The sequence below is a fragment of the Geotrypetes seraphini genome, chromosome 7 (assembly GCF_902459505.1).
Source record: "Geotrypetes seraphini chromosome 7, aGeoSer1.1, whole genome shotgun sequence".
NCBI lineage: Eukaryota > Metazoa > Chordata > Amphibia > Gymnophiona > Dermophiidae > Geotrypetes > Geotrypetes seraphini.
The window spans coordinates 58561795-58586954 of record NC_047090.1 but is presented as its reverse complement, the minus strand read 5'-3'; the positions used below and the strand labels follow the sequence as shown (position 1 = coordinate 58586954).

Sequence of the window (25160 nt, the reverse complement as noted above, 5' to 3'; positions counted from 1 at the left end):
TCCAATTTTTCCAATTGCATGTTATTTGCTGTATGGCAACCCCTGTTAAAATAAGAGTTTATTATTTTTGGAAGATATTTGGCTCTTAGCCCTCATAGACATGCCAAATAATACTGTATCATACAATAATGCCACATGATTTTCTAACAAACTATTAATTTGGCCCCAAATTAATTTCCAGAAAGCCATAATAAATGGACAATAGAACAATAAATGATCTAAAGTCCCTGCTTCAAGATGACAATGCCAACATCGATCAGACTTAGAGCAATCTAATTTTTGTAAACAAACAGGGGTCCAGAATGCTCTATGCAACAAGAAAAACCATGTTTGTCTCATAGATGCAGACATCGTACATCTCATCCTCCAAGACCAAATCCTTTTATTTTAAAATTCAAAACAAAGATTAGCAAACCAGTGCCAGTGTACAATTTTTCTTCTATGCATCTCTGAACAAATCCCCCCCTTCCTTCCCTTCCCACCTACTTACCAAGGACTTTAACTGAACCCTTCCCATAAGTATATAAAAGTGTTCAAATGCATTGTAAGAAATGTACAAGGTGCAGGAATTTATTCAATAAAAAACATTAAAAAAGAGATAATGTAATGTTGTTTAATGTAAGATAATGAGATTGTAAAAATGTGCTGCACCAATGGTGTGCGAGTGATGTGATGAATGAAAATGTGAAATAAATAGTGTGTGGAGAAATTGCTCAAAGTGGAGAAATTAATTAATGTTGATCAAGTGTCTGTGACTAGGGATATGATGTATATGGGAGGATAAGCACCCGAAGTGGAACCACCCATGGTGAGACCACTAGAAGGAAACTTTAACTAGGACTTCAGCAGAACGAGATTTAGGAGTAATCATCAGTGCAGACATGAAAACTGCCAATCAAGTGGAGAAGGCTTCATCTAAGGCAAGGCAGATATTGGGTTGAATCAATAGAAGTTTCGTCAGCCGAAAGCCTGAAGTCATAATGCCATTGTACAGGGCCATGGTGAAACCTCATCTGGAGTACTGTGTGCAATTCTGGAGGCCACATTACAGTAAAGATGTGCGCAGAATTGAATCGGTTCAGCGGACAGCCACCAGGATGATCTCGGGGCTCAAGGGTCTTTCGTACGAAGAGAGACTGAACAAATTGCAGCTCTACACTCTCGAGGAACGTAGGGAGAGGGGAGACATGATCGAAACATTTAAGTACCTCACGGGACGTGTCGAAGTGGAAGATGATATTTTCTTTCTCAAGGGACCCTCGGCCACAAGAGGGCACCTGCTCAAACTCAGGGGCAGAAAATTTCATGGCTACACCAGAAAGTATTTCTTCACAGAGAGAGTGGTTGATCATTGGAACAAGCTTCCAGTGCAGGTGATCGAGGCAGACAGCGTGCCAGACTTTAAGAATAAATGGGATACCCATGTGGGATCCCTACGAGGGTCATGATATGGAAATTGGGTCATTAGGGCATAGACAGGAGGTGGGTAAGCAGAGTGGGCAGACTTGATGGGCTATAGCCCTTTTCTGCCGTCATCTTCTATGTTTCTATGTTTATGTTTCTATGACATAGGTCTGAAATGCATGACAGGAAAAGAGGGTGAATTGTAAGAAAACTTACATACCAGAAAATGCAGAACCATATGAATGAAAACAATTGTTCACAAATTCTACAAATAAACAAGAAAAAGGGTCATGATGCCGATTGGAGTCCAAAGACAGTGATATGCAAACGGCCGGTGGCATATACAGTACAGTAGTAAATCCGTGCAAAGGATTTACTGGGATATGTACTCACACTATGGTGGTCAAAGAAATGTGACAGCATGCCACTCTTCCAACTGTTAAAGTCACAGCACATGAAAACATACAATTTCCAATATCTATAAGATCTGTGAAAAAAAGTGCTAAGGCCACAGCTACCACTCACCTACACGTCAGAATACCACAAATCAGAAAATCGCTGCCTGCTGACAGGGCTGATAAAAAGGAAACAAACGGCATGATGCTACTAAAATCCTCCATGGAGGAGACAGAGCAGAGCTTAAAAGTCCCGCTAGAAACTAACAGCATAATACTGTGGTTAATACCCAGAGGGGAGACAAAGGGAGGACACTTAAAATATTCCATAGAAAGACCAATATGGGACTATAAAGTGACTATAAGCCTGCGAAACATGCAGGAAAGGAATTCAAGCTTAAGAAAAACAACACAGCATGAGCACTCAGATGAAAGAGACCGGGCAAAATTAGAAAATAAAAAACTTAAAAGGTGCCGCTGGCAAGCCAATATGAGCTGAACTATAAAATTAAATTCAGAATTAAGGCTAACCCCCGAACAAGATGGAGGAGGAACACAAGCCATAGTGAAAAAAACATAGCATGAATCAAAAAAATGATAAAAGTGCTTACCTAACACAAGCGAAAGGCTCTCCAATATAAAGTGCTGCTCAGAATAATTCTGAGTGCTGTAAGGAAAAGACGTCGTGAGAAATGACAATATAGGTACTGCTTGGCCCAAAGCTTCCCCTCAAACACAAACCGCCCGGGCAGAAACAGGAAGCTGAGCAGGGGAAGCTTTGGGCTGAGCACCGCTTGCAAGATAATGGTTGCCGGAACTTGCCGCCGATGCCGGGAGGGGAGAGGGGGCCACCCATGTTGCCGAAAGGAAAAAAACCCAAAACCTTAATCCTCTGTTTCTTCAGCGGGCACCCCTGACAACTTTGGGCCCTAACTTTGGTTACTTACTGGGTCTACCCGTTATTCTGGCCCTGAGCCCAACCAAAAAGGGAATGATGTGGAGCCCTGAAACATATAAATTATTCCACATATTCATCCTTAAGTTCAACATACTTTGCTTATTGTGTCTGAAGTTTCTGTAACCCTTCTGAAAAATACTCTGATGTCTGTTCACTGAAGTTAAATATACAGAAAACTGAATTGATGTTAATTGGAAATGAAAAAAATTTACTTAGGGTGAAAAATGTGGAATTATGAGATACAAAATTGGGTGTAACTTCTACGATGAGATTGTTAGGTGTGTACCTTGATAGTCACCTGTCGATGAAGAATCATATATTGCATTTAATTAAGGAGGCTTTTATGCAAATGGAGGTTCTATCAAGAGTCAGACCTTTGTTATCAATGTTAGATTTTCAGATTGTAGTCACAGTCTTGTTATTAGTAAACTGGATTTTTGTAATGCCCTATTTTGGGGCATTACAAAGGCAAGAATTCATGCCCTGCAGGTAATACAAAATACAGCTGATAGATTAATTACTGGGATATCAATATATGAGTCATATCACTCCAGTATTTAAAAAAATTGCACTGGTGGGGCCATTAGATGACCAGGGAATAAAGGGAGGACTAAAGGAGGACAAAGCCATCGCCGACAAACTGAACACATTTTTTGCATCTGTATTTACTGAAGAAGATATATCCAATATACCGGAAGACGACAGTCTATACATAGGAAATGAAGATGGGAAACTGCAAGGGCCAACGGTCAGTCTAGAAGAGGTATGCAGACAGATTGATAGGCTTAAAATTGATAGGCTTAAAAATGATAAATCCCCAGGACCAGAAAGCATCCACCCGAGGGTAATCAAGGAACTGAAAGGGGTTATAGCTAAGGTGACCATATGTCCCGTTTTGAATGGTACCATCCCGTTTTTAGATCCCCTGTCCCGTTGTCCCCATGCCCAGCTTCGGGACGCTGAAATGTCCTGTTTTCAGGGACAGCATCCTGAAGATGTGCGGGGGGAGATTCTTGGCGAGAGGGAGAATTAGAAGTCCTTGAGCATGCGCAGATGCATGCTCAAGGCAGGCAGAAGCCGGAAGATCTTCTAGGCACCGGCATGATCTGTGCCTGCTTGCCGGTGCCAGACGGGGGGGGGGGGGGGGGGGTAAGTTTAAGTTGCTCGGGCGGGGGGCTGGTTCGCGCGGGGGGGGGGAACGTATCAAAGCAAGTTTCCATTATTTTCTATGGGGAAGCTCGCTTTGATAAACGAGCATTTTGGATTACGAGCATGCTCCTGGAACGGATTATGCTCGTAATCCAAGGTACCACTGTATTTTGCACTATATTTGTCTATTTTTCTATAGTTACTGAGGTGACATTGCATATTTTCAAGTCATCTGCCTTGACATCTTTGAACCACTCCCCAAATATAAATGATAATTAACATTTTCTCTGTGTATAGTGTGCTTTGTGGCTTTTTTAATTTTATGGTTACCATTATGAATTAATAAGATATGTGCACATGAAAAATGAATGGAAGAAATTGGGGGTTTGGATTGGGGGCAGGGCTAGGGGGGTACTGACAATTAATAGATGTCCTGTTTTGATGAAAAAAATAAATGGTCACGTTAGTTATAGCTGAACTGCTCCAACTAATATCCAATCTGTCGATCAAATCAGGAAAGATTTCAGAAGACTGGAAAGTGGTGAATGTTACGCTGGTTTTCAAGAAAGGTTCGAGGGGAGATCCGGGAAACTACAGACCGGTGAGAATGACCTCAGTACCAGGAAAGATAGTAGAGGTACTGATAAAGGACTGCATCGTTGACCACTTTGACAGACACGATCTGATGAGGACAAGCCAGCACAGCCTCAGTAAAGGAAGATCTTGCTTGATGAACTTGCTGCACTTCTTCGAGGGAGTAAACAGGAAGCTAGACAAGAGTGACCTGGTTGACATTGTATATCTGGACTTTCAGAAGGTGTTCGACAAGGTCCCGCATGAACGACTGCTTCAAAAAATTGCGAGCCATGGAATCGAGGGTGAAATACTCACATGGATTAAAAACCGGTTGACGAATAGGAAATAGAGAGTGGGAGGTAAATGGACAATACTAGGACTGGAAAAGCATCACGAGTGGAGTGCCGCAGGGTTCAGTGCTAGGACCTGTGCTCTTCAACATATTTATAAACGACCTGAAAATTGGGATGACGAGCGAGGTGATTAAATTTGTAGACGATACAAAGTTATTGAGAGTAGTGAAGACACAGAAGGACTGCAAAGACCTGCAACGTGACATAAACACACTTGAGAAATGGGCTGCGACATGGCAAATGAGGTTTAAAATGGATAAGTATAAAGTGATGCATGTTGGTAACAAGAACCTTATACCAGATCCCCCAGGAAAGAGACTTGGGAGTACTGGTCGACAAGTCGATGAAGCCGTCTACGCAATGTGCGGCGGCGGCAAAAAGGGCGAACAGAATGCTGGAAATGATTAAGAAGGGGGATCACAAACAGATCGGAAAAGGTTATCATGCCGCTATACCAGGCCATGGTACGCCCCCACCTGGAATACTGCATCTAGCACTGGTCGCCATACTTAAAGAAGGACATGGTACTACTCGAGAGGGTCCAGAGAAGAGCGACTAAAATAGGGGCTGCAGGAGTTGCCATATAGTGAGAAATTAGAGAAACTGGGCCTCTTCTCCCTTGAAAAGAGGAGACTGAGAGGGGACATGATTTAAACGTTCAAGATAATGAAGGGAATAGACTTAGTAGATAATGACAGGTTGTTCATCCTCTCCAAGTTAGGGAGAACAGGAGGGCACTCTCTAAAGTTGAAAGGGGATAGATTCCATAGTTCTTCTTCACCCAGAGAGTGGTGGAAAACTGGAACGCTCTTCTGGAGGCTGTTATAGGGGGAAAACACCCTCCAAGGACTCAAGACAAAGTTGGACAAGTTCCTGCTGAACTAGAAAGTACGCAGGTAAGGCTAGACTCAGTCATGGCACTGGTCTTTGACCTACAGGCCGCTGCAGGAGCGGACTGTTGGGCACAATGGACCACTGGTCTGACCCAGCAGCGGCAATTCTTATGTTCTTTGTGTGTGTGTGTGGGAGGGGAGAAGATTGCATTAGGGAATCTTGGGATGAGTAGGGCTGGGATGGCGGGGAGATGGGTTTCCTACTTTTGTCATACCAGAAAAAAATTTTGTATTGTTGGATGTTGGTTCCCTTGACCTTGCTGTATTCCTTGTTATTTTTGCATTCACAATAAAAAAAGATTTGAACATAAACAATGTACCATAAAGTTTAACACATGCATAACAAGAAAAGTACTGACAAGATTTAACGAACCCAAAAAGTTTTACCTGTTAAGATGCGATGTAGTGGCAACGTGACATAGGTTAAGTGTGCATAGAGTAGAAAATTCTCCTCTGTTCTGTTCAGCTTCAGCCATGAGCCCACCAGTGATCTCCCTGTTCCAGACAAGGAACGAGACCTCAAGTTTGTTGTGTTGTGCATATCTACCAGAAAAGAAGGAAAGCTGCTTACAAGATCATCATCTAGGCATCACAATCTGTTAGTAGAATATTGTTATATTAGGACTTAATCTGTTCAGGAAGGATAGGGAAGAATAGCATTATAAGTTAAAATGTTAAAGGAACAGAACTGCAGAATTTATGTGGTAAGGAGGTGGAAAGAGAATGGAAGCATACAGTGATATGGGGACTAAAACTATGCCAGGGTACACCTGGCGGGGCCTCCGCGTGTGCGGATCACCGGACTTGATGGACCCAGGGTCTGATCCGGAGATAGCAATTCTTATGTTCTATTTACACTGGTGTGATACCCTAACTTCCTTCACAGGCAGAAGAAATTACTTAGTTGAAGGCATTCACAATGTTGGTATGAAAGAAGAAGGACTAGTGATAGGAGGTGTCAATACAATGTGTTGACTGGGGCATCCCTGGTGTAGTGTCATGTAGAAGTAAAGTCTCTTAAACTCTCTATAGGGAAAACTGTTGGTAAATGGTAATGTAGCCTTGTAGGAGGAGTAGATGAATGGAGAAGCGATAATACAACAACGAGATCAATGAATGAGGAGTAATTAAGCCAAACAAGCCCAAATGTGTTTTAAGAACACTTTATTGAGATGATGACGTGGCCATGTTTCAGCATCCACATTTGCATCAGGAGTTCACCTTTGTATGTAAAGCTTCTGTTACTTTAAAGCAGCATAGGTGGTAAAATAAATGTCAATGAAAGGCAAGCGTATAACTACCAGAGTTCTTTCAAAGAACCAACAAATTATTGTGCTACGTTTATTTGCCAATCAGTGTGACTTACTTTTATTTTACCACCTATGCTTTTTTAAAGTACATGCAGGTGTGGATACAAAAATGGTGTTGTCTCAAAAGTGTTCTTTCAACACATTGGGCTTCGTTATTCCTTACTCCTTGATCTCATTATCATGTGGTACTTACAAATGGAAAGAGTATTCAAATGTTTATGTTATGAAAGTAAAAAGTAAGAGCATTAAGGTCATGTTATAGCTTAATGACATATATTAAGGATTGTAAGGCTGAAAAAATTTGACCATAACACCTTTCTATCATAAACTTCATTGGTTGAAAATTGAAAATCGAGTACTTTTGAAACTCACTTGTCTCTTCTATAAAGCTCTAAACCACATGTGTCAAACACAAGGCCCGCGGGGCGAATCCAGCCCGTGGTTCATGGCCAGCATTACGGGGGAATAAACATGGCTTCACGATGTCGCCTTGCTTTCTGTTTTGGGCCCTCACCTGATGGCAACAATAGCACTCGTGGGCCATGGTGATCATCTACTTGTGTGTGTCAGCGACACAACAAAAACTACCCCAGCGACGCACCCCGTTGCCAGCCTGTAATTTACACCGCCAATGTGATCAACTTGCGCGTGCTGGCAGCGCAGCAGACATAAATTTAACTGTGACGGCCCCAGCTGGGAAGCATCACTGGGGCCGGCACAGTTAAATTCATTTCTGGTGCGCTAGAGGCATGTGCAAGTTGACAACACACCAGTGGTGTAGATTACTGGCTGGCACTGTTAAATTACTGCTGAAGAGCGGAGGAAGCCAGACCATAAGAGAAAATTGAGGCAGCTGATTATAACCCTCTTGATTTCCACCTCCAGCTCCACCTCCCTACTGGTCTGGCCCAGCAGTACAATGTGCGCAGGAGTGGGGGAGCATGAGTACCTCTCCTGCCTCCAATAATATTCTGCACAGCCGCAGGGAGGGAGACGACAAAGGTAGGGGGAATGATTTTATTTTCAATTTAGTGTTTGAATTGTGTCAATTTTGAGAGTTTTAATCTATCTTTTGCACTGCTCAGGAATAAATATATTTGTTTATTTTTCTCTGGGGTTGTACTGCATGCAGAGTCTTGAATCTTAGGGTTTCATTTTTATTTATCAGTACTTTTACTTTTTGGCCCTGTATTTGCATAGGGGTTATCTATGTTCTGGTAGGAATGAATGTTGAGAAGCATACAGTTTGTTTTGTGTAGTTTAATTTTCTGGTTAACCTTTACTATTATGTGTTAATAAGATTGTGTGTGTGTGTGTGTGTGTGTGTGTGTATATGAAAAATGAATGGAAAAAACTGTGTTATAATTAGTACAATTATGGGGACGGGGTCTGGGGCTGAGATTGGGCGGAGTCTGGCCCACGACTTTGCCTGTGTTTTGGATTTTGGCCCCTTAGTGTGATTGAGTTTGAAACCCCTGCTCTAAACGGTCTACTGCCCAACTATTTCACCAATCAGTTTTTATTTTCCAGACCCGGACGATCAACTCGACCTCAATCATTTATTGCCTTCTCCTCAATTATAGGTTACACCCATAAAAGATTCATCACTACACTCCTATCCTACCAAGCAGCTTCCAAAGATCCCAAATGGAGTCAACTGGTTCGATGTTCTACTTCTTACATACATTTCAGAAAGCTCCTAAAAATGCTCCTCTTCTCCAAACAACATTCCAGTCTAAATTGATTCCCTATTCCATATTGTTTTAAGACTATGATCATTCTTACTTACTGTATTATTTATTCCCCCCTCCCGCTAAATCTCCCTCCATACCTTCTATGTATACCATATAATTTTTAAAATTTCCTCACGTTATAGTTCGCTGCCTCCCTTCAGTTTTTCTTCTTGTAAACCCTCTCGAACCGAAAGGCTTTGCAGTATATAAATAAAGATTTATGTTATATATAACAAAAGTACACCAATGTATTATTCTCGTATAGTGCACTATTGATTGGTATGCTTTGCTATTTTGTGATTCTTTGACTGTTACTTTTTTGTATGGTGTTAAGAAAATTTATAAGAAAAAAAGTAAGAGCATAAAGAAGCTATTATGGTTCTCAAAGAAGTAGCTGAAAAAAGTAAGAAAAATTGGATAGCCTTTGTAAACTGCAAGAGATTTCAGAAAGAGGGTGACAAGCAAAAATATCTGGAAAAGGTACGAAAAGGAGGCAGGAAAAGAGAAGGAGAGAAAAGCAGAGCAGAGAACAGGAGAGGGGAAGAAGGAGCAACAGAAGGCAGGAGAGAGCAAAGAGCACCGCCCATCCCTTGACATCATCCTCCGGAGCTCCTCCTTAAAAGGGGAAGGGCCAACGGAGCTCAGCCGTTTGTCGCGCGTTAAAGGCGCTCGCCTTAGTGAGAGCGCCTTTATGAAAGGGCCTTGAGAAGGGACGAGCTACCACTGAAGGAGACTACAGCAGGCGCAGAGGACACACAACCAGGCAGACACAGAGGACACAGCAGGCGCAGAGGACACACAGCCAGGAAGACACAGAGGACACAGCAGGTGCAGAGGACACACACCCATAATACCACAACTATATCTCTCAATACCACTCTCTCTTCTTAATAAATTGCTTTAATCAAACTATCAGGGCTTCAGACTAGAGAGCTGCACGGGAACGGGGACGACGGGAATCCCGCGGGACCCGCGGGCATCCCGCGGGTTCCCCCTTTGGGTCACGGGGATCCCGTGGGGACGCCCCCTAGGGTCGCGGGGATCCCGTGGGGACGCCTCCGAGGGTCGCGGGGTTCCTGCGGGGCTGGATGTACTCAGTCGCGCGGCTCTTCTCCCTACCTTCTCTGCTTGCAGCACAGAGCCGAACGGAAGTCTTCCCGACGTCAGCGCTGACGTCGGAGGGGAGGGAGGGCTTAAACAAAGCCCTCCCTCCCTCCGACGTCAGCGCTGACGTCGGGAAGACTTCCGTTCGGCTCTGTGCTGCAGGCAGTGCAGGTAAGGAGGAAAGTAGCCTCGCGGTTCGAGTGGCTACCAAGGGAGGGGGCGGTCCGCCCCGCCACACCCCGCCCCGGTTGCAGCACAGCCGGCCAGGTCCCCTTACTTTTGTGGCACTTCCTCGACCGACCGACAACAGCCCCGGTCCGACAATCCTCCCTGCCCTGTAGCCGCGAATCTAAATTATCTTCTTACAGCAGCTGTAATAAGGTAATTTAGATTCGCAGTTAAGGGCAGGGAGGTTTGTCGGACCGGGGCTGTTGTCAGTCGGTCGGGGAAGTGCCACAAAAGTAAGGGGACCTGGCCGGCTGTACTGCACCCGGGACGGTAGAGAAGGAGTGGGGAGAAGGACGCTGAAAGGCCATGGGGAAGACGGGAGGAGGGGGGGAAGGACTCTGAAAGCACTTGAAGACAGAGGAGGGAGAAGGACGCTGAAAGCACATGGGGAATACAAAGGGGTGGAGAAGGACGCTGAAAGGCCATGGGAAGGACGGGGGGGGGGGAAGGACTCTGAAAGCACTTGTGGAAGACAGAGGGGGGAGAAGGATGCTGAAAGCACATGGGGAAGACAAAGGGGTGGAGAAGGACGCTGAAAGGACATGGGGAAGACAAAGGGGTGGAGAAGGACGCTGAAAGGCCATGGGAAGGGCGGGGGGGGGGGAAGGACTCTGAAAGCACTTGTGGAAGACAGAGGGGGGAGAAGGATGCTGAAAGCACATGGGGAAGACAAAGGGGTGGAGAAGGACGCTGAAAGGACATGGGGAAGACAAAGGGGTGGAGAAGGACGCTGAAAGGCCATGGGAAGGGCGGGGGGGGGAAGGACTCTGAAAGCACTTGTGGAAGACAGAGGGGGGAGAAGGATGCTGAAAGCACATGGGGAAGACAAAGGGGTGGAGAAGGACGCTGAAAGGACATGGGGAAGACAAAGGGGTGGAGAAGGACGCTGAAAGGCCATGGGAAGGGCGGGGGGGGGGAGGACTCTGAAAGCACTTGTGGAAGACAGAGGGGGGAGAAGGATGCTGAAAGCACATGGGGAAGACAAAGGGGTGGAGAAGGATGCTGAAAGCACATGGGGAAGACAAAGGGGTGGAGAAGGACGCTGAAAGGACATGGGGAAGACGGGGGGTGGGGTGGAGAAGGATGCTGAAAGGCCATGGGGAAGACAGAGAGGGAGAAGGACGCTGAAAGGACATGGGGAAGCAGAGGGGGGAGAAGGACACTGAAAGCACATGTGGAAAACAGAGGGGGGAGAAGGACGCTGACAGGACATGGGGAAGATGGCGGGGAGAAGGACGCTGAAAGGAAATGGGGAAGAGAGAGTAGGGAGAAGACACTGGCAGGGAAGAAGACAGATGCCAGACTATGGGGGAGCGGAGAGAAGAAGATGGGTGCCAGACCAATTTGGAAGGGGGAAGAAAGGGAGAGGCACAGTAACAGAGCAAATGGAAGATGCAGAAGGAAGAGAGACAGTGGATGGAAGGAATTGAATGAGAACATGAGGAAAGCAGAAACCAGGCAACAAAGGTAGGAAAAGAATTATATTTCTTTTTTTTTATTTTGCTTCAGAATAAAGTAGTATATTAGTTGTGTTGATAAAAATTTATAAACATTAGAGGCTCTGGTAGAAACCCATTTGCAAAGTATGTATTCTTCCCAATTAATATTTTCAAATTAATAAAGTCTTTTTGCTTATTTGTAAATGGGTTTCTACCAGAGCCTTTAATTCAGTAGCATAATTAAATGAAATAACAATTTCTGAAGTTTATATGGACGGGCGGGGACGGAGGGGATTCCTCGCGGGGACGGGTGGGGACGGAGGGGATTCCTTGCGGGGACGGGTGGGGACGGAGGGATTCCTCACGGGGACGGGTGGGGACGGGTGGGATCCTCACGGGGACGGGTGGGGACGGGTGGGACTTTGGCGGGGACGGGTGGGATTTCTGTCCCCGCGCAACTCTCTACTTCAGACATGCCATTTGGTCACCACACAATTTTTTGTGTTTGCTTGGTTGCCAAAATTCTTCTCACTGGCTATGGTTTCTTCACTAGCCCCTACTCAATATGTTTCACAATTTTTTGTTTTTTTTGAAGTGCTTCATTATATCTCAAACTTATTAAAGTGCTTAATATCAATAACTTAACCGTTATACAAACTGGTTAAAACTTATCTTATATTCTTTTTCTTGATGATCTTATCTCATCGGGAAAGGGACCTGTCATATCCGACATATTTCGCAGACAGGCTGCTTCAAGAAAAGGTCCCCCCTTCACAACTTATTCTGCACCATCCCGATCCACATAGAAATTTTTTTGGATCTATGTGGATCGGGATGGTGCAGAATAAGTTGTAAAGGGGGGACCTTTTCTTGAAGCAGCCTGTCGGCGAAACAGGGCAGTCCAAAGAAATTGATGGAGAAATGACAGAAGAGATTAAACGCAAGTACAAGGGAGGCAATACAGTTATCATGTGTGACTTCAACTATCCGGAGATAGACTGGAACCTAGGCACCTCTGGCTGCGCTAGGGAGACCAAGTTCCTGGATGCTGTAGGCGATTGCTTCCTGGAACTTGGCAAGGAGAATACAAAAGGAAATGCAATTCTGGACTTAATTCTAAATGGACTGCGAGGACCGGCACAAGGTGTAGAAGTAGAAGGGATGGTGGGAAGCAGCAATCACAATATGATCCGCTTTGACCTGGACGCAGGGCGAAACATCAGTCTAGAACGTCGGCCATGGCACTGAACTTCCAAAAAGGGAATTACGAAGGGATGCGACTCATGGTGGGGAAGAAGATTAAGAAGAGGATAAGCACTGTAAAAACGCTACAGCAAGCTTGGTCACTTTTTAAGGACACAGTCACCGAGGCACAAAATCTATATTTACCACATATCAACAAGGGATCCAAGAGGAAAAAGAACAAGGAACCGGCATGGCTCACTGTAGAGGTGAATAAAGCGATCAGAGACAAGAAAACTTTGTTTAAGGAATGGAAAAGGTCAAGAATGGATGAAAACTGGAATAAGCACAAACATCAATGCAGGTGCCATAAGGTGGTAAAAGGGGCCAAAAGAGACTATAAGGAAAAATAGCCAAGGAGGCAAAAAAACTTCAAGCCGTTCTTTCGATATATTAAGGGGAAACGTACCGCGAAAGAAGTGGTGGGACCGTTGGATGACTATGGAATAAAGGGAGTGCTAAAGGAGGACAAAGCAATCGCAGAAGATGTATGCAGGTAGATCGATAGTAGTGCTGCCCGATTCAGGGAAAAAAATTTGATTCGATTCAGCCTATTGAATTGGTTTTTCGATTCGATTTTCCTGCCCAATTGGGTGTTTTTTTTCAAACATCCTGGTGGGTTTATTTTACAGCCTCTTCACCCCCTTTGCCTTCTCCTATCCACACTGGTGCTGTGGTGTAAACAAAATAAACAAACAAAAAAGTCTTTTCCTCTCTCTGTTAAATCCTAGCTCACGTTTGCAGTCTAACACCAGCTCTGGCAGGATACACATTTCAAATCTGATATATTGTAATCACAGAAAATAAAATTAGTTTTTCTACCTTTTGTTGTCTGGTCATTATTCAAATTTTGTTGGTCTCATGCTCTGGTTGTCTTCTGATAACTTGCTTGCCAGGTCTCCTTCTTTCTCCCTGCTAACCATCCATCTTCCATCTCTGTCCTCCCCTTCCGTTTCTCTTCCCTCCCCAGGAGGTCTGGCATCTTTACTTTTTTTTGCCTCCCTCCACAGATCCACCTTTTCTTAACTACCCTTTCATCCAGCATCTCTCCTTCCTTCCCCACCACCCCAGGGTCCACCATCTCTCCCTTTCTTTTCTCAACTACCCTCCTATCCAGTATCTCTATCCCCCCCTCCACACTAACCCTTGCATCTAACTTATCTCCCTTTCTGTTCCTTCCCTCCCTAAATCCCATTGTCCATCATCTCTCTCCCTCTCCTCTATTTTCAGACCCATTTCTTCCTCCCCAAAGTCCGGCATATGCACATCTCTTTGAACTCCCCTTCCCTCACTCTGTGTACTTCTATACCATGGCCCTCCTCCCCTGAAGGTCTGTCCACCCCCCTGAAAGCCTACACCCCACCCCTAAAGGCCTGTGCCACCATCCCTGAAGGCCTCCCCCCTGGAAGGCTTGTCCCCCCCCTTGAAGGCCTATCCCACCCCTGATGGTCTGCCTTTCCCCCTAAAGGCTTGTCCCCCCCCCTCTTTGAAGGCCTGCCTGCCTGTCCTCCCTGAAGGCCTGCCTGCTTGTCCCACCCCAAAGGACTGCTCACTCCCCCCCCCCCCCAGCTTCCATCGCGATCTTCTTTGCAGGCTGTTCCTGGAAGGTAAACAGTGCGGGGAGGTCAGGGGGGAAAGTGGAAGGCCAGGGGTGTGGAAGCTGGAAGCCGGTGGGGGGGGGGAGAGCTGACAGCAGCACTTCCCGACTGACCCTCCCCCCTCACCCTCACCTTCGGAAAATTGCGAGCCATGGAATCAAGGGTGAATTACTCACATGGATTAAAAACTTGCTGGAGCATAGGAAACAGAAAGTGGGGGCAAATGGACAATACTTGGACTGGAAGATCGTCACTAGTGCTTGGACCCGTGCTCTTCAACATCTTTATAAATGATCTGGAGATTGGTACGACGAGTGACATGATTAAATTTGCGGATGATACGAAGTTATTTAGAGTAGTGAAGACACAGGGGGATTGCGAAGATCTGCAACGTGACATAATCAAGCACGAGAAATGGGCATCGACATGGCAAATGAGGTTTAACGTGGATAAGTGTAAACATGTCGGTAACAAAAATCTCATGCACAAATACAGGATGTCTGGGGCGATAATTTGAGAGATCTCCCAGGAAAGAGACTTGGGAGTTCTGATTGACAAGTTGATGAAGCTGTCTGCGCAATGTGCGGCGGCATTGAAAAGGGTGAACAGAATTCTAGGAATAATTAAGAGGGGATCACGATCAGATCGGAGAAGGTTATCATTTCACTTTACCGGGCCAGGGTGCGGCCTCACCTTGAATACTGCATCCAGCACTGGTTGCCGTACATGAAGAAGGACACGATACTACTTGGAAGGGTCCAGAGAGCTACTAAAATAGCTAAGGGGCTAGAGGAGTTGCCGTATAGTGAGAGATTGGAGAAACTGTGCCTCTTCTTCCTTGAAAAGAGGAGACTGAGAGGGGACATGATCGAAACAGTCAAAATACTGAAGGGAATAGCAGATAAATCTCTTAGATTGTTCACCCTCTCCAAGGTAGGGAGAACGAGAGGGCACTCCCTAAAGTTTGAAAGGGGATAGATTTCATACAAACATAATTAGTTCTTCTTCACCCAGAGAGTGGTAGAAAACTGGAACGCTCTTCTGGAGTCTGTTATAGGGGAAAACACCCTCCAGGGATTCAAGAATGGGAGGAACTTATAAAAAGCTGATGAGTATAAAGCAGAGCTTAGAAGATGGCTGCTACGATTAAGAGGCTCCTTTAGATTTGTATTGTCAAATGCTAAGGTATGATTTTGAATAAGTCTCATATTTGTAATATGGACAATGTAATGGGTTTGAACAATTTCAGGTTTTAGGAGAGGATGTATATTATTCATAGGCACACCCAATATTTTTTTTCTAAGAGATTTGAAGTGTCTGTATGCAAATGCTAGAAGCCTAAAAAATAAAATAGGAGAGTTAGAGTATATAGCACTGAATGATGAGATAGATATAATAGGCGTCTCGGAGACCTGGTGGAAGGAGGACAATCAATAGGACACTGTGTTACCTGGGTACAAATTATATCGCAAGGATAGAGTGGATCATATTGGAGAAGGGGTTGCGCTATATGTTAAAGAGAGAATTGAATCAAATAAAATAAACATTCTGCATGACATAGATAGCAGTGGGGAATCCTTATGGATAGAAATTCCATGTGTGAAGGAAAGGAATATAAAGGTTGGGTTATACTACAGTCCCCCATGACAAAATGATGATGATGAAATATTTTCAGAGATTAGGAAAGCTGGAGAAATGGCCAACACTATAATAATGGGTGATTTCAATTACTAGCAGGATACAGAAGATGATGAAGTGAGGTAAACTGGACACATCCACAATAACAAACCACCCCACTTCAGAGTCTCCAGTATAGGAAAGAGGGCTAAAGGGTCTCCAGAACCTGCTTGATTGAACACTAATTGTGTAATTACAAAGCTTAATGGGTAATGATGTCAATCCTTGGCCCTTATTTTCACATCCTCCTTAATGTATTGCTGATAACTTACTGTTGTATTTTAGTTGTATATACCCAATAAAACATTACAACAGAAAGTATTTTCACTTATCTTTTAATGTGCAAAATCACTAACCTGCCCCGACGGGACCCATTTTGCCACATAAAGGCTTTCCTAAAGGTTCTATAGGAGCTCCATTCAAGCGGAAGGACCCAGTGCTTCACCCCCTTAATTACTGTAACAAGTTGAACGATATAAATACATCAGATGTAAGACCTCCAATAGTAGCTAAGACATTTCTTTTCAAGGTAAATTGTTGGTCTACCAACATACACTATTGCAGATGCAGCATGCTTCCCTTATCTACCAGGAGATCCATGCAAGACATACATGAGTGACAGAAGCTTCATTTAGAATATTGTGTACAATTCTGGAGACCGCACCTTCAAAAAGATATAAAAGGATGGAGTCGGTCCAGAGGAATGCTACTAAAATGGTCAGTGGTCATCATAAGGCATATGGGGACCATGAAGTGAGTCTCTTTTATTTGAAAGGAAGCTCCAGAATAAGAGGACATAGGATGAAGTTAAGAGGTGATAAGAGTCAGGAGTAATCTAATATTTTACTTTTTTTTTTTTTTTTTAATTTACAGAAAGGGTAGTAGATGCGTGGAATAGTTTCCCGGTAGAGGTGGTGGAGACAAAGATACTGTCTAAAGTCAAGAAAGCATGGGACAGGCACATGGGATCTCTTAGGGCGAGGAGGAAATAGTGCGTGTGGATGGGCAGACTGGATGGGCCATTTAGCTTTTATCTGCCATCATGTTTCTATGTTGGGCATTATCAAAAAAGGTATCACTACCAGAACGAAGGAAGTTATCCTGCCACTGTATCAGGCGATGGTGCGCCCGCATCTGGAGTAATGCGTTCAATACTGGTTGCTGTACCTTAAGAAGGATATGGCGATACTCGAGAGGGTCCAAAGAAGAGCAACAAGGATGATAAAAGGCATGGAAAACCTTTTATATGTTGAAAGGCTAGAGAAGCTGGAGCTCTTTTCCCTGGAAAAGCGGAGACTTAGAGGGGACATGATAGAAACTTATAAGATCATGAAAGGCATAGAGAAGGTAGAGAGGGACAGATTCTTCAGACTAGTGGGGGCAACAAAAACAAGAGGGCATTCAGAAAAATTGAAAGGAGACAGATTCAGAACAAATGCTAGGAAGTTCTGGTGGACACCTGAATGCGCTTCCAGAGGAGGTGGTAGGACAGAGTACGATTTTGGATTTCAAAATGGGATTGGATGATTTCCTGAAGGAAAAGGGGATTGAAGGGTATAGATAGAGGGTTACTATACAGGATATTAAATAAAGTTTCAAGTTTAATAAGATTTGTTATCCACGCAAAATCATGTATTTCAATGCGTATTACAGTTTTCCAATGTATACAATAAAAAAGGGTAGACAAAATATGACATTACATACAGATTAAATCTATTCTAACACAAACTGATACAAACTGATACATAAAGGATAAATGGGGTGGATTACAATCTTTAATTTAAAAAAAAAAGAAACATTTAGGGAGGAACATGAAGGATGGGATCACATAAAATTCATTAAGATCTGGGGATTTTATGTTTGGGAAGTTAAGCTGTCTATATATTGAATGCATCTTTATATAGAAAGCTTTTTAAAGAACGCTTGAATTTTTCCAAGGATGATTCATTACGTAGGTACAGTATTAAGTTGTTCCACAACTGAGAAGCTATGACTGAAAAAATTGTAGATCTTCTAGTCCCTATTATTTTTAGAGAGGGAATAGTTAGTAGATTTTGTTGTATCGATCTGAATGCTCTAAATGGAGAGTATGGTATCAAGAATCGATCCCAAAATTGTTGAATTTTAAAAGTTAGCAATTTCTGTGTGAAATTGGTAGCCAATGTGCAGCTTGTAAGAGTGGTGTAACGTGGTCATATTTTTTTGAACTTGTAATAATTTTTATTGCTGTATTTTGTATTATCTGTAACCTTCTTATTTCTTTATTAGTTATGCCATGGTATAAAGTATTACAATAATCTAACCTGGAAATGATTAATGAGTGAATAAGAATATTGAGAGCTTCGGGTTTTAGAACTTTTGATAATGATCTGATGAGGCGTAATTTATAAAAGCAATTTTTAACTACTGAACTAATTTGATTATGATAGGAGAGTTCCTGGCCAAAATTATTCCCAATATTTTTGTTGTAGTTACTGATTAGGGAATAAAAAGTTTTATGTATAGGATCACTTACAGGTCATGGACCTGGGGGGGCCGCTGCAGGAGCGGACTGCTGGACATGATGGACCCATGGTCCGACTCGGCAGAGGCGATACTTATGTTCTTATGTTATATTTCTATGAATAAGATTTTGGTCTCTGATCAGTCAGAAATACCATGAAGCAACAGGCCTCCAAAGTCTGCCCAGATGGTTCATTGTTATTTTTTTAAAGGCCATCTGATGTCCTCACCTCCATCAATATCATTGTCTCTGAAGAACTCCTCACTGTCATTTGCTGAGTGAGACTTCTTCATTTCGGCTATTCTGTTCCGGGGCACTTTCCGCTTGAGAGATGGAGAGAAAAATGATGGCCGATTGTTCCGTTCTGGTGTGGGTGGAGTACTAAAGGAGGTAACCTGGAAAGGAAAATACTGCAATATTTATTATTTATACTTAAGAGGAGCAAAATATACTCACTGCAGCAATAGAGGCCAAAGAGTAAACTGTTTCAGGAAACTGAGTACAAAGTAGGGCCGTACGTACATCAATTAAAATTTTTAATCATACAATTAACTGCATAAAGCGTCCCCCCACCCCCTCACATTTCCTCCTGCAAAATACAGAAAATGAATGTAAAGTCTGAAGCATCCCGCTAGAGAATGACACGAGGAAAACATTTGTCCCCATCACCGCGACCATAGTCCCTGCCCCATCTCCGCGACCACTGTCGGCACCCTGTCCCTGTCACATCCCCATGACTACTATCCCCGCAGCATCCATACAAGCCTCAGTATTGCAATATTTAGCTTATTCCTTCCTTATAAATCAAAGTTCTGGCTGCTGAACTAGAAAAAGAAATGTTCAGCTGGCAGGGCTTTGTTTATAATTTTTATCAACACAACTAATATACTACTTTATCCTAAAGCAAAAAAATAAATATAAATTTTGTTTTCAACCTTTGTTGTCTGGTTTCTGCTTTCCTTATCTTCTCATTCAATTCCTTCCATCCACTGTCTGTCTTCTCTCTGCATCTTCCATTTGCTCTGTTACTGTGCCTCTCCCTTCATCCCCCCCACCAAATTGGTATAAGAACATAAGAAGTTGCCTGCGCTGGGTCAGACCAGAGGTCCATCGTGCCCAGCAGTCCGCTCCTGCGGCGGCCCATCAGATGATTGGCATCTAAGCCCTTTTAATCCCCTTATCCTTCTCTGTAAGCCCTTTCATAACTTATCTCTACCTCTAACTGTATCCCTCAACCCCCACGTCCTTCAGGAATTTATCCAATTCTTCCTTGAAGCCCGGTAGGGTACTCTGTCCTATTACAATCTCTGGAAGTGCGTTCCAGGTGTCCACCACCCTTTGAGTGAAAAAGAATTTCCTAGCATTGGTTCTAAACCTGTCCCCTTTCAATTTCTCCGAGTGCCCCCTTGTTCTTGTGGTTCCCAATAGGCTGAAGAATCTGTCCCTTTCTACCTTCTCTATACCTTTCATGATCTTGAAAGTCTCTATCATGTCTCCTCCGAGTCTCCGCTTTTCCAGGGAGAAGAGCCCCAGCCTATCCAACCTGTCTGCGTAAGAAAGGTTCTCCATCCCTTTTACCATTTTCGTTGCTCTCCTCGGAACCCTCTCAAGCATTGTCATGTCCTTCTTGAGGTATGGTGACCAAAATTGGACACAGTACTCCAGATGCGGGCGCACCATTCGATACATGCGATACAGCGGCATGATGACTTCCTTCGTCCTGGTCGTAATTCCCCTCTTAATAATACCCAACATTCTGTTCACTTTCTTTGAGGCTGCTGCACATTGTGCCATTGATTTCATTATTGTATCCACCAGCACACCCAAGTCTTTTTCAAGGTTACTTTCCCCTAGCACTGATCCCCCCATTTTGTAACTGAACATCGGGTTCTTCTTCGCTATATGCCATGACTTTGCATTTCTCTATATTGAAGTTCATTTGCCATTTATTTGCCCACTCTTCCAGTTTGTTTAGGTCCCTTTGTAGATCTTCACATTCTTCCGCAGTTCCAACCCTGCTACAGAGTTTGGTGTCATCCGCAAACTTTATAACTTCACACTTTGTCCCCATTTCCAGGTCATTTATGAATACATTGAACAGTAGCGGTCCGAGCACCGACCCCTGCGGAACACAACTCGTGACCCTTCTCCAGTCCGAGTAGTGGCCCTTCACTCCAACCCTTTTGCTTCCTGCCTGCCAAGTTGGTGCCAACCAGTGTTTAATCCATCTGTATACGTCCCCTTCCACCCCGTGGTTCCACAACTTTCTAAGTAGCCGCTCATGAGCTTTTTGGAAGTCGAGATAAATGATGTCTATGGGTTCCCCTTTGTCCATCTGGCTGTTTATCCCTTCAAAGAAGTGCAGTAAGTTTGTTTGGCGCAATCTTCCCTTACAGAAGCCATGTTGGCTTGCTTTCAGTTGTCCATTTTTTTCTATGTGCTCACTGATGCTGTCTTTTATCAGTGCTTCTACCATCTTTCCCAGAACTGAAGTCAAGCTTACCGGCCTGTAGTTTCCCGGGTCGCCCCTCGCTCCCTTTTTGAAGATCGGTGTGACATTTGCTATTTTCCAGACCTCCGGGATCTCCTCAGTTTTCAAGGATAGGTTACAAATATGTCATAGTATTCCTGCTATTTCGTTCCTCAGTTCTTTTAGTACCCTTGGGTGGATTCCATCTGGGCCTGGTGATTTGTTGCTCTTCAATCTATCTATCTGTTTGAGGACATCCTCATGGCTTACCTCTATTTGCGACAGTTTTTCTTCTTGGTCTCCACTTATGATCTCTTCGGGTTCTGGTAAATTGGATGTGTCTTCGCTCGTGAAGACTGACGAGAAGAACTTGTTTAACCTGTCAGCTACCTCTTTTCTCCTCTTTTACCACTCCCTTTCTGTCTCCATCATCTAACGGTCCTACTTCCTCTCTTGCCGGTTGCTTCCCTTTAACGTATCCGAAGAAGGTTTTGAAGTTTCTTCCTTCCCCCGCCAGCCTCTCTTCATATTCCCTTTTTGCTTTTCTAACCACTCGGTGACATTCTTTTTGGTGTTTTTTGTGTTCCTCCCAGTTCTCCCCGGTTTGGTCCTTTTTCCATTTTTGGAACAAATTTTTCTTGTCACCTATCGCTTTCTTCACTTCATGTGTTATCCACACCAGGTCTTTCGTTCGATTTTTCTTACACTCTTTCCTAAACCTGGGGATATACAGGTTTTGTGCTTCCTGCATCATGTCCTTGAATAGGGACCAGGCTCTCTCTACGGTCTCCATCCTTTTTGGGCTGTTTTTGAGTTTCTTTCTCACCATTGTTCTCATAGCATCGTAGTTCCCTTTCTTGAAGTTGAGCGTTGTCGCTGTGGTTCTCTTCACTTTTGATGTTCCTACTTCTAATTTGTACCGGATCATGTTGTGGTCGCTGTTTCCTAGCGGTCCTACTACTTCCACTTCCTTTGCAGATACCCATAGCCCGTTGAGGATCAGGTCGAAAGTGGCATCCCCTCGCATTGATTCTTTGACAAGCTGTTCCATGAAGCAGTCCCTCACAGCCTCTAGGAATTTTGCTTCCCTCGCACAGTTGGAGTTTCCAATACTCCAGTCTATCCCAGGGTAGTTAAAATCCCCCATCACCATCACACTTCCGCTTTTGCATTCCCGTCTCAATTCTGCTTCCAGTTCCTTGTCGTTTGCTTCTGCTTGTCCAGATGGGCGATAGTACAGTCCCAATTTTATGTCGGCTCCATTTCTTACTGGTACTTTGACCCATAAGGATTCCAATCCTTCCGCCTTGGCTGCTATATCCAGTCTGCTCGAGTGAATGGTGTACCTTATATAAAGTGCTATTCCTCCACCCTTCTTGTGGGTCCTGTCTCTTCTATAGAGTTTGTACCTGGCAGTACTACGTCCCATTTGTTTTCCTCAGTCCACCAAGTTTCTGTGATTCCAATAATGTTTAGGTCCCCCTCTTTGGCTGTGACCTCCAGTTCTCCCATTTTGGCCCTTAGGCTCCTTGCATTTGCGTACAAGCAATTTAAGTCCTGGTTTCTTCCTTCCCCTGCTGTTTTTCCTTGTGATTTCGATTTGCTCCTCTTTCCGTCCCCGACATGGGCTGCCATCCCCTGAGTTTCTTTTCATTTTTCCTCTTCCTGCAGTGCGTTTTTTTCGTCCTCATCCTGTTTCCTCATTTCCACCCGCTCCTCCAGCTCCTGTTGTTTGCTCATCTGTTTGTTCTCTAATTTCTCTTGATCCTCATACCCCTTTTGCTTGTCTTTTGTTTCTTCCCAGCAGTTTCCCCGCTCAGTATCTTTATTTGATATCCTGTCCGAACTGTCGACTGCAGCTCGACTGTCGGCTTTCCCCTTCTTCTCAGTTTAAAGCCTGCTCTATTCCTCTCTTGACAATGTTCGCCAGCAGTCTTGTCCTTGCTGTGCTCAGGTGTAGTCCATCCCTCCTGAAGAGCTTTCTCCAAAAAGTTGACCAGTTCCTCACAAAGTGGAAGCCTTCCTCCTCGCACTATCTCCTCAGCCATGCGTTTATTGCTTGTAGCTCGATCTGCCTCTTCACATCCGCCCTCGGTACTGGCAGGATCTCCGAGAACACTATCCTCTGTGTCCTCAGCTTCAGTTTCCTTCCCAGGATCCGGAACTGCTCAGTCTGGCACCCATCTTCTTCCCTCCACTCCCCCCATAGTCTGGCATCTCTGTCTTCTTCCCTTCCAGTGTCTTCTCCCCACTCTCTGTTCCCCATTTCCCTTCAGCATCTTCTCCCCACTCTCTGTTCCCCATTTCCCTGCAGGCAGACTCCGGTGGCTTGAGCAAGTTGCTCTGTAAACTTAAAACGTGCCACGAAGGTAAGGGGGAGGGAGGGAGATAGATTCGGCCAGTAGGTAGGAAGGAGGGAGATGACCACGCGCGCTCCTCCCTTAACTGTGGGAACAAGGCCATTCACCGCTCCATGGGGCGGTGGATGGCCTTGTCCCCATACCCGCAGAGAGCACTTCCCCCCCCCACTCCCACCGTTTCAGCGGGTTACCCACGGTTAACAGCCACCGTGTCATTCTTTATATCCCACCTGGAAACAGGAAGTTCTATCAGACAAGGCAGGATGCTGCAGAAAGAGGCTTCCGGTGAGTGAAAAAGCAGCAGGCAATGGTTAACATATTTATGAAGAAGAAAAAAAAAAAAAAAAAAGAGGATGCATGGTTCTGCCCACACTCCAGCCCCGCCCACACTCCACCCATTTCCTCAGTCCCCCTTCCCATCCTCTGTACCCTTTTAATGCTTCTCTTTCTTTCTCCAAACTCCTCCGCCATGGGTGCTTCTCTCTCTCCTTCTATTGTCGGAGAAGACCCTGACTGCTTGGCCCTCGAGAGTCTTTCGCAATCTCATCAGAGCCAGACGAATGGCCCTGAGAGCCAACCAGTTGATGGGCCTCTTTCTCTGTGAGGATGACCAACATCCCTGAACAGGACAATGATTGCAATGGCTCCCCAGCTCCAAAGGCAGGCATCCATCAACACCACAATCCAGGATGCAATGTTGAGCGGTACACCTCTACAGAATTAGAGCGGGCAAAGCCATCAGTCCATTTTTGATGACGACAGCTCTGCAAGGCATCTTGGTGTGCTGCCCAGCGAGAGAGGAAGGTATGCTGAAGAGGACAAATGAGCACCCTCGCTCAAGGAACTACATCCAGTGAGGCAATTATGGATCCTAGAACTTGAAGATAATCCCACGCCAATGATGTCAACTTCTCCAGAAGAGAAGAAATCTGGGCACACAGCTTCTGTCTGTGAGCTACTGGCAAACAGACACAGCCCTCAGCTGAATTGAAGAGGACTCACAGGTAATCCAGTGACTGCGTAGGGGTCATATGTCTCTTTCTGAAGTTAACAATCCAGCCCAGGTCCTCCAGCACCTGATCCGCCATGAAGCGACCCTTGGCCAACGAAGGAGCTCTGATCAGCTAGTCTGCTAAGCAAGAGTGAATCTGTAGATCCATCTTTCGCAGGTAAGCCGACACTACCACAATCACCCTGGTGAAGGTCTGAGGAGCAGCCCAAAGGGCAGGGCTGAGAATGGGTAATACTGATCCAGAACATGAAACCGCAGAAATTTGCAGTGGGATAGAAAATGTATAATTGCGAGGCAAGAAACTCCCCTGGAGCCCCTGCTGCAATGATTAAATGCATGGCCTCCATGCGTAAACAGGGAATCTTGAGAGCTGCACGCACCAGCTGAAGATCCAGGCCATCTGAGCCTTTCTTTGGCATGAGAAAATAGAGAGTATCTGCATGAGTCCGAGAGGATTGGCAGCACCGGCTCTATAGGCTGAATATCTAGCCAGTGCTGAACGGTTGCCTGAACTCTGAGCACATAATCCGGGCGCCCCAAAGGAGAATCCATGAATCAATCTGACAGGCCAGACATATTCCAGCATATAGCCTAACCGAAAATTGTGCAAGACCCACTAGCCTGACGTGAAGTGCATCCAGGCAGGAAGAAATGCTGCGAAGCGGTGGCAAGGGGTGCAGAACAGGAGGTGGAAGGCTGGGTATACCTGTAGCCATCATAACGTCAACAAGAGCTCTGTGAAAATCTCTGCAATAT

The 25160-nt window shown here is 44.7% G+C and overlaps 1 protein-coding gene across 3 annotated transcripts in view; it reads right to left on the bottom strand.

The window, feature by feature from the left end:
- The window catches only part of KIAA0930 (KIAA0930 ortholog), a 218875-nt gene that overhangs the window by 16150 nt on the left and 177565 nt on the right, over positions 1–25160 (bottom strand). For 2 of the 3 annotated variants that reach the window (XM_033951707.1, XM_033951705.1), the window contains 2 exons: positions 18792–18972; positions 6116–6271 (listed from right to left, as the gene is read on the bottom strand). In XM_033951707.1, the coding sequence (XP_033807598.1) occupies positions 6116–6271; positions 18792–18972 (337 nt within the window). The remainder of the gene's footprint in view (positions 1–6115; positions 6272–18791; positions 18973–25160) is intronic. The other variant, XM_033951706.1, reaches the window with a different exon arrangement.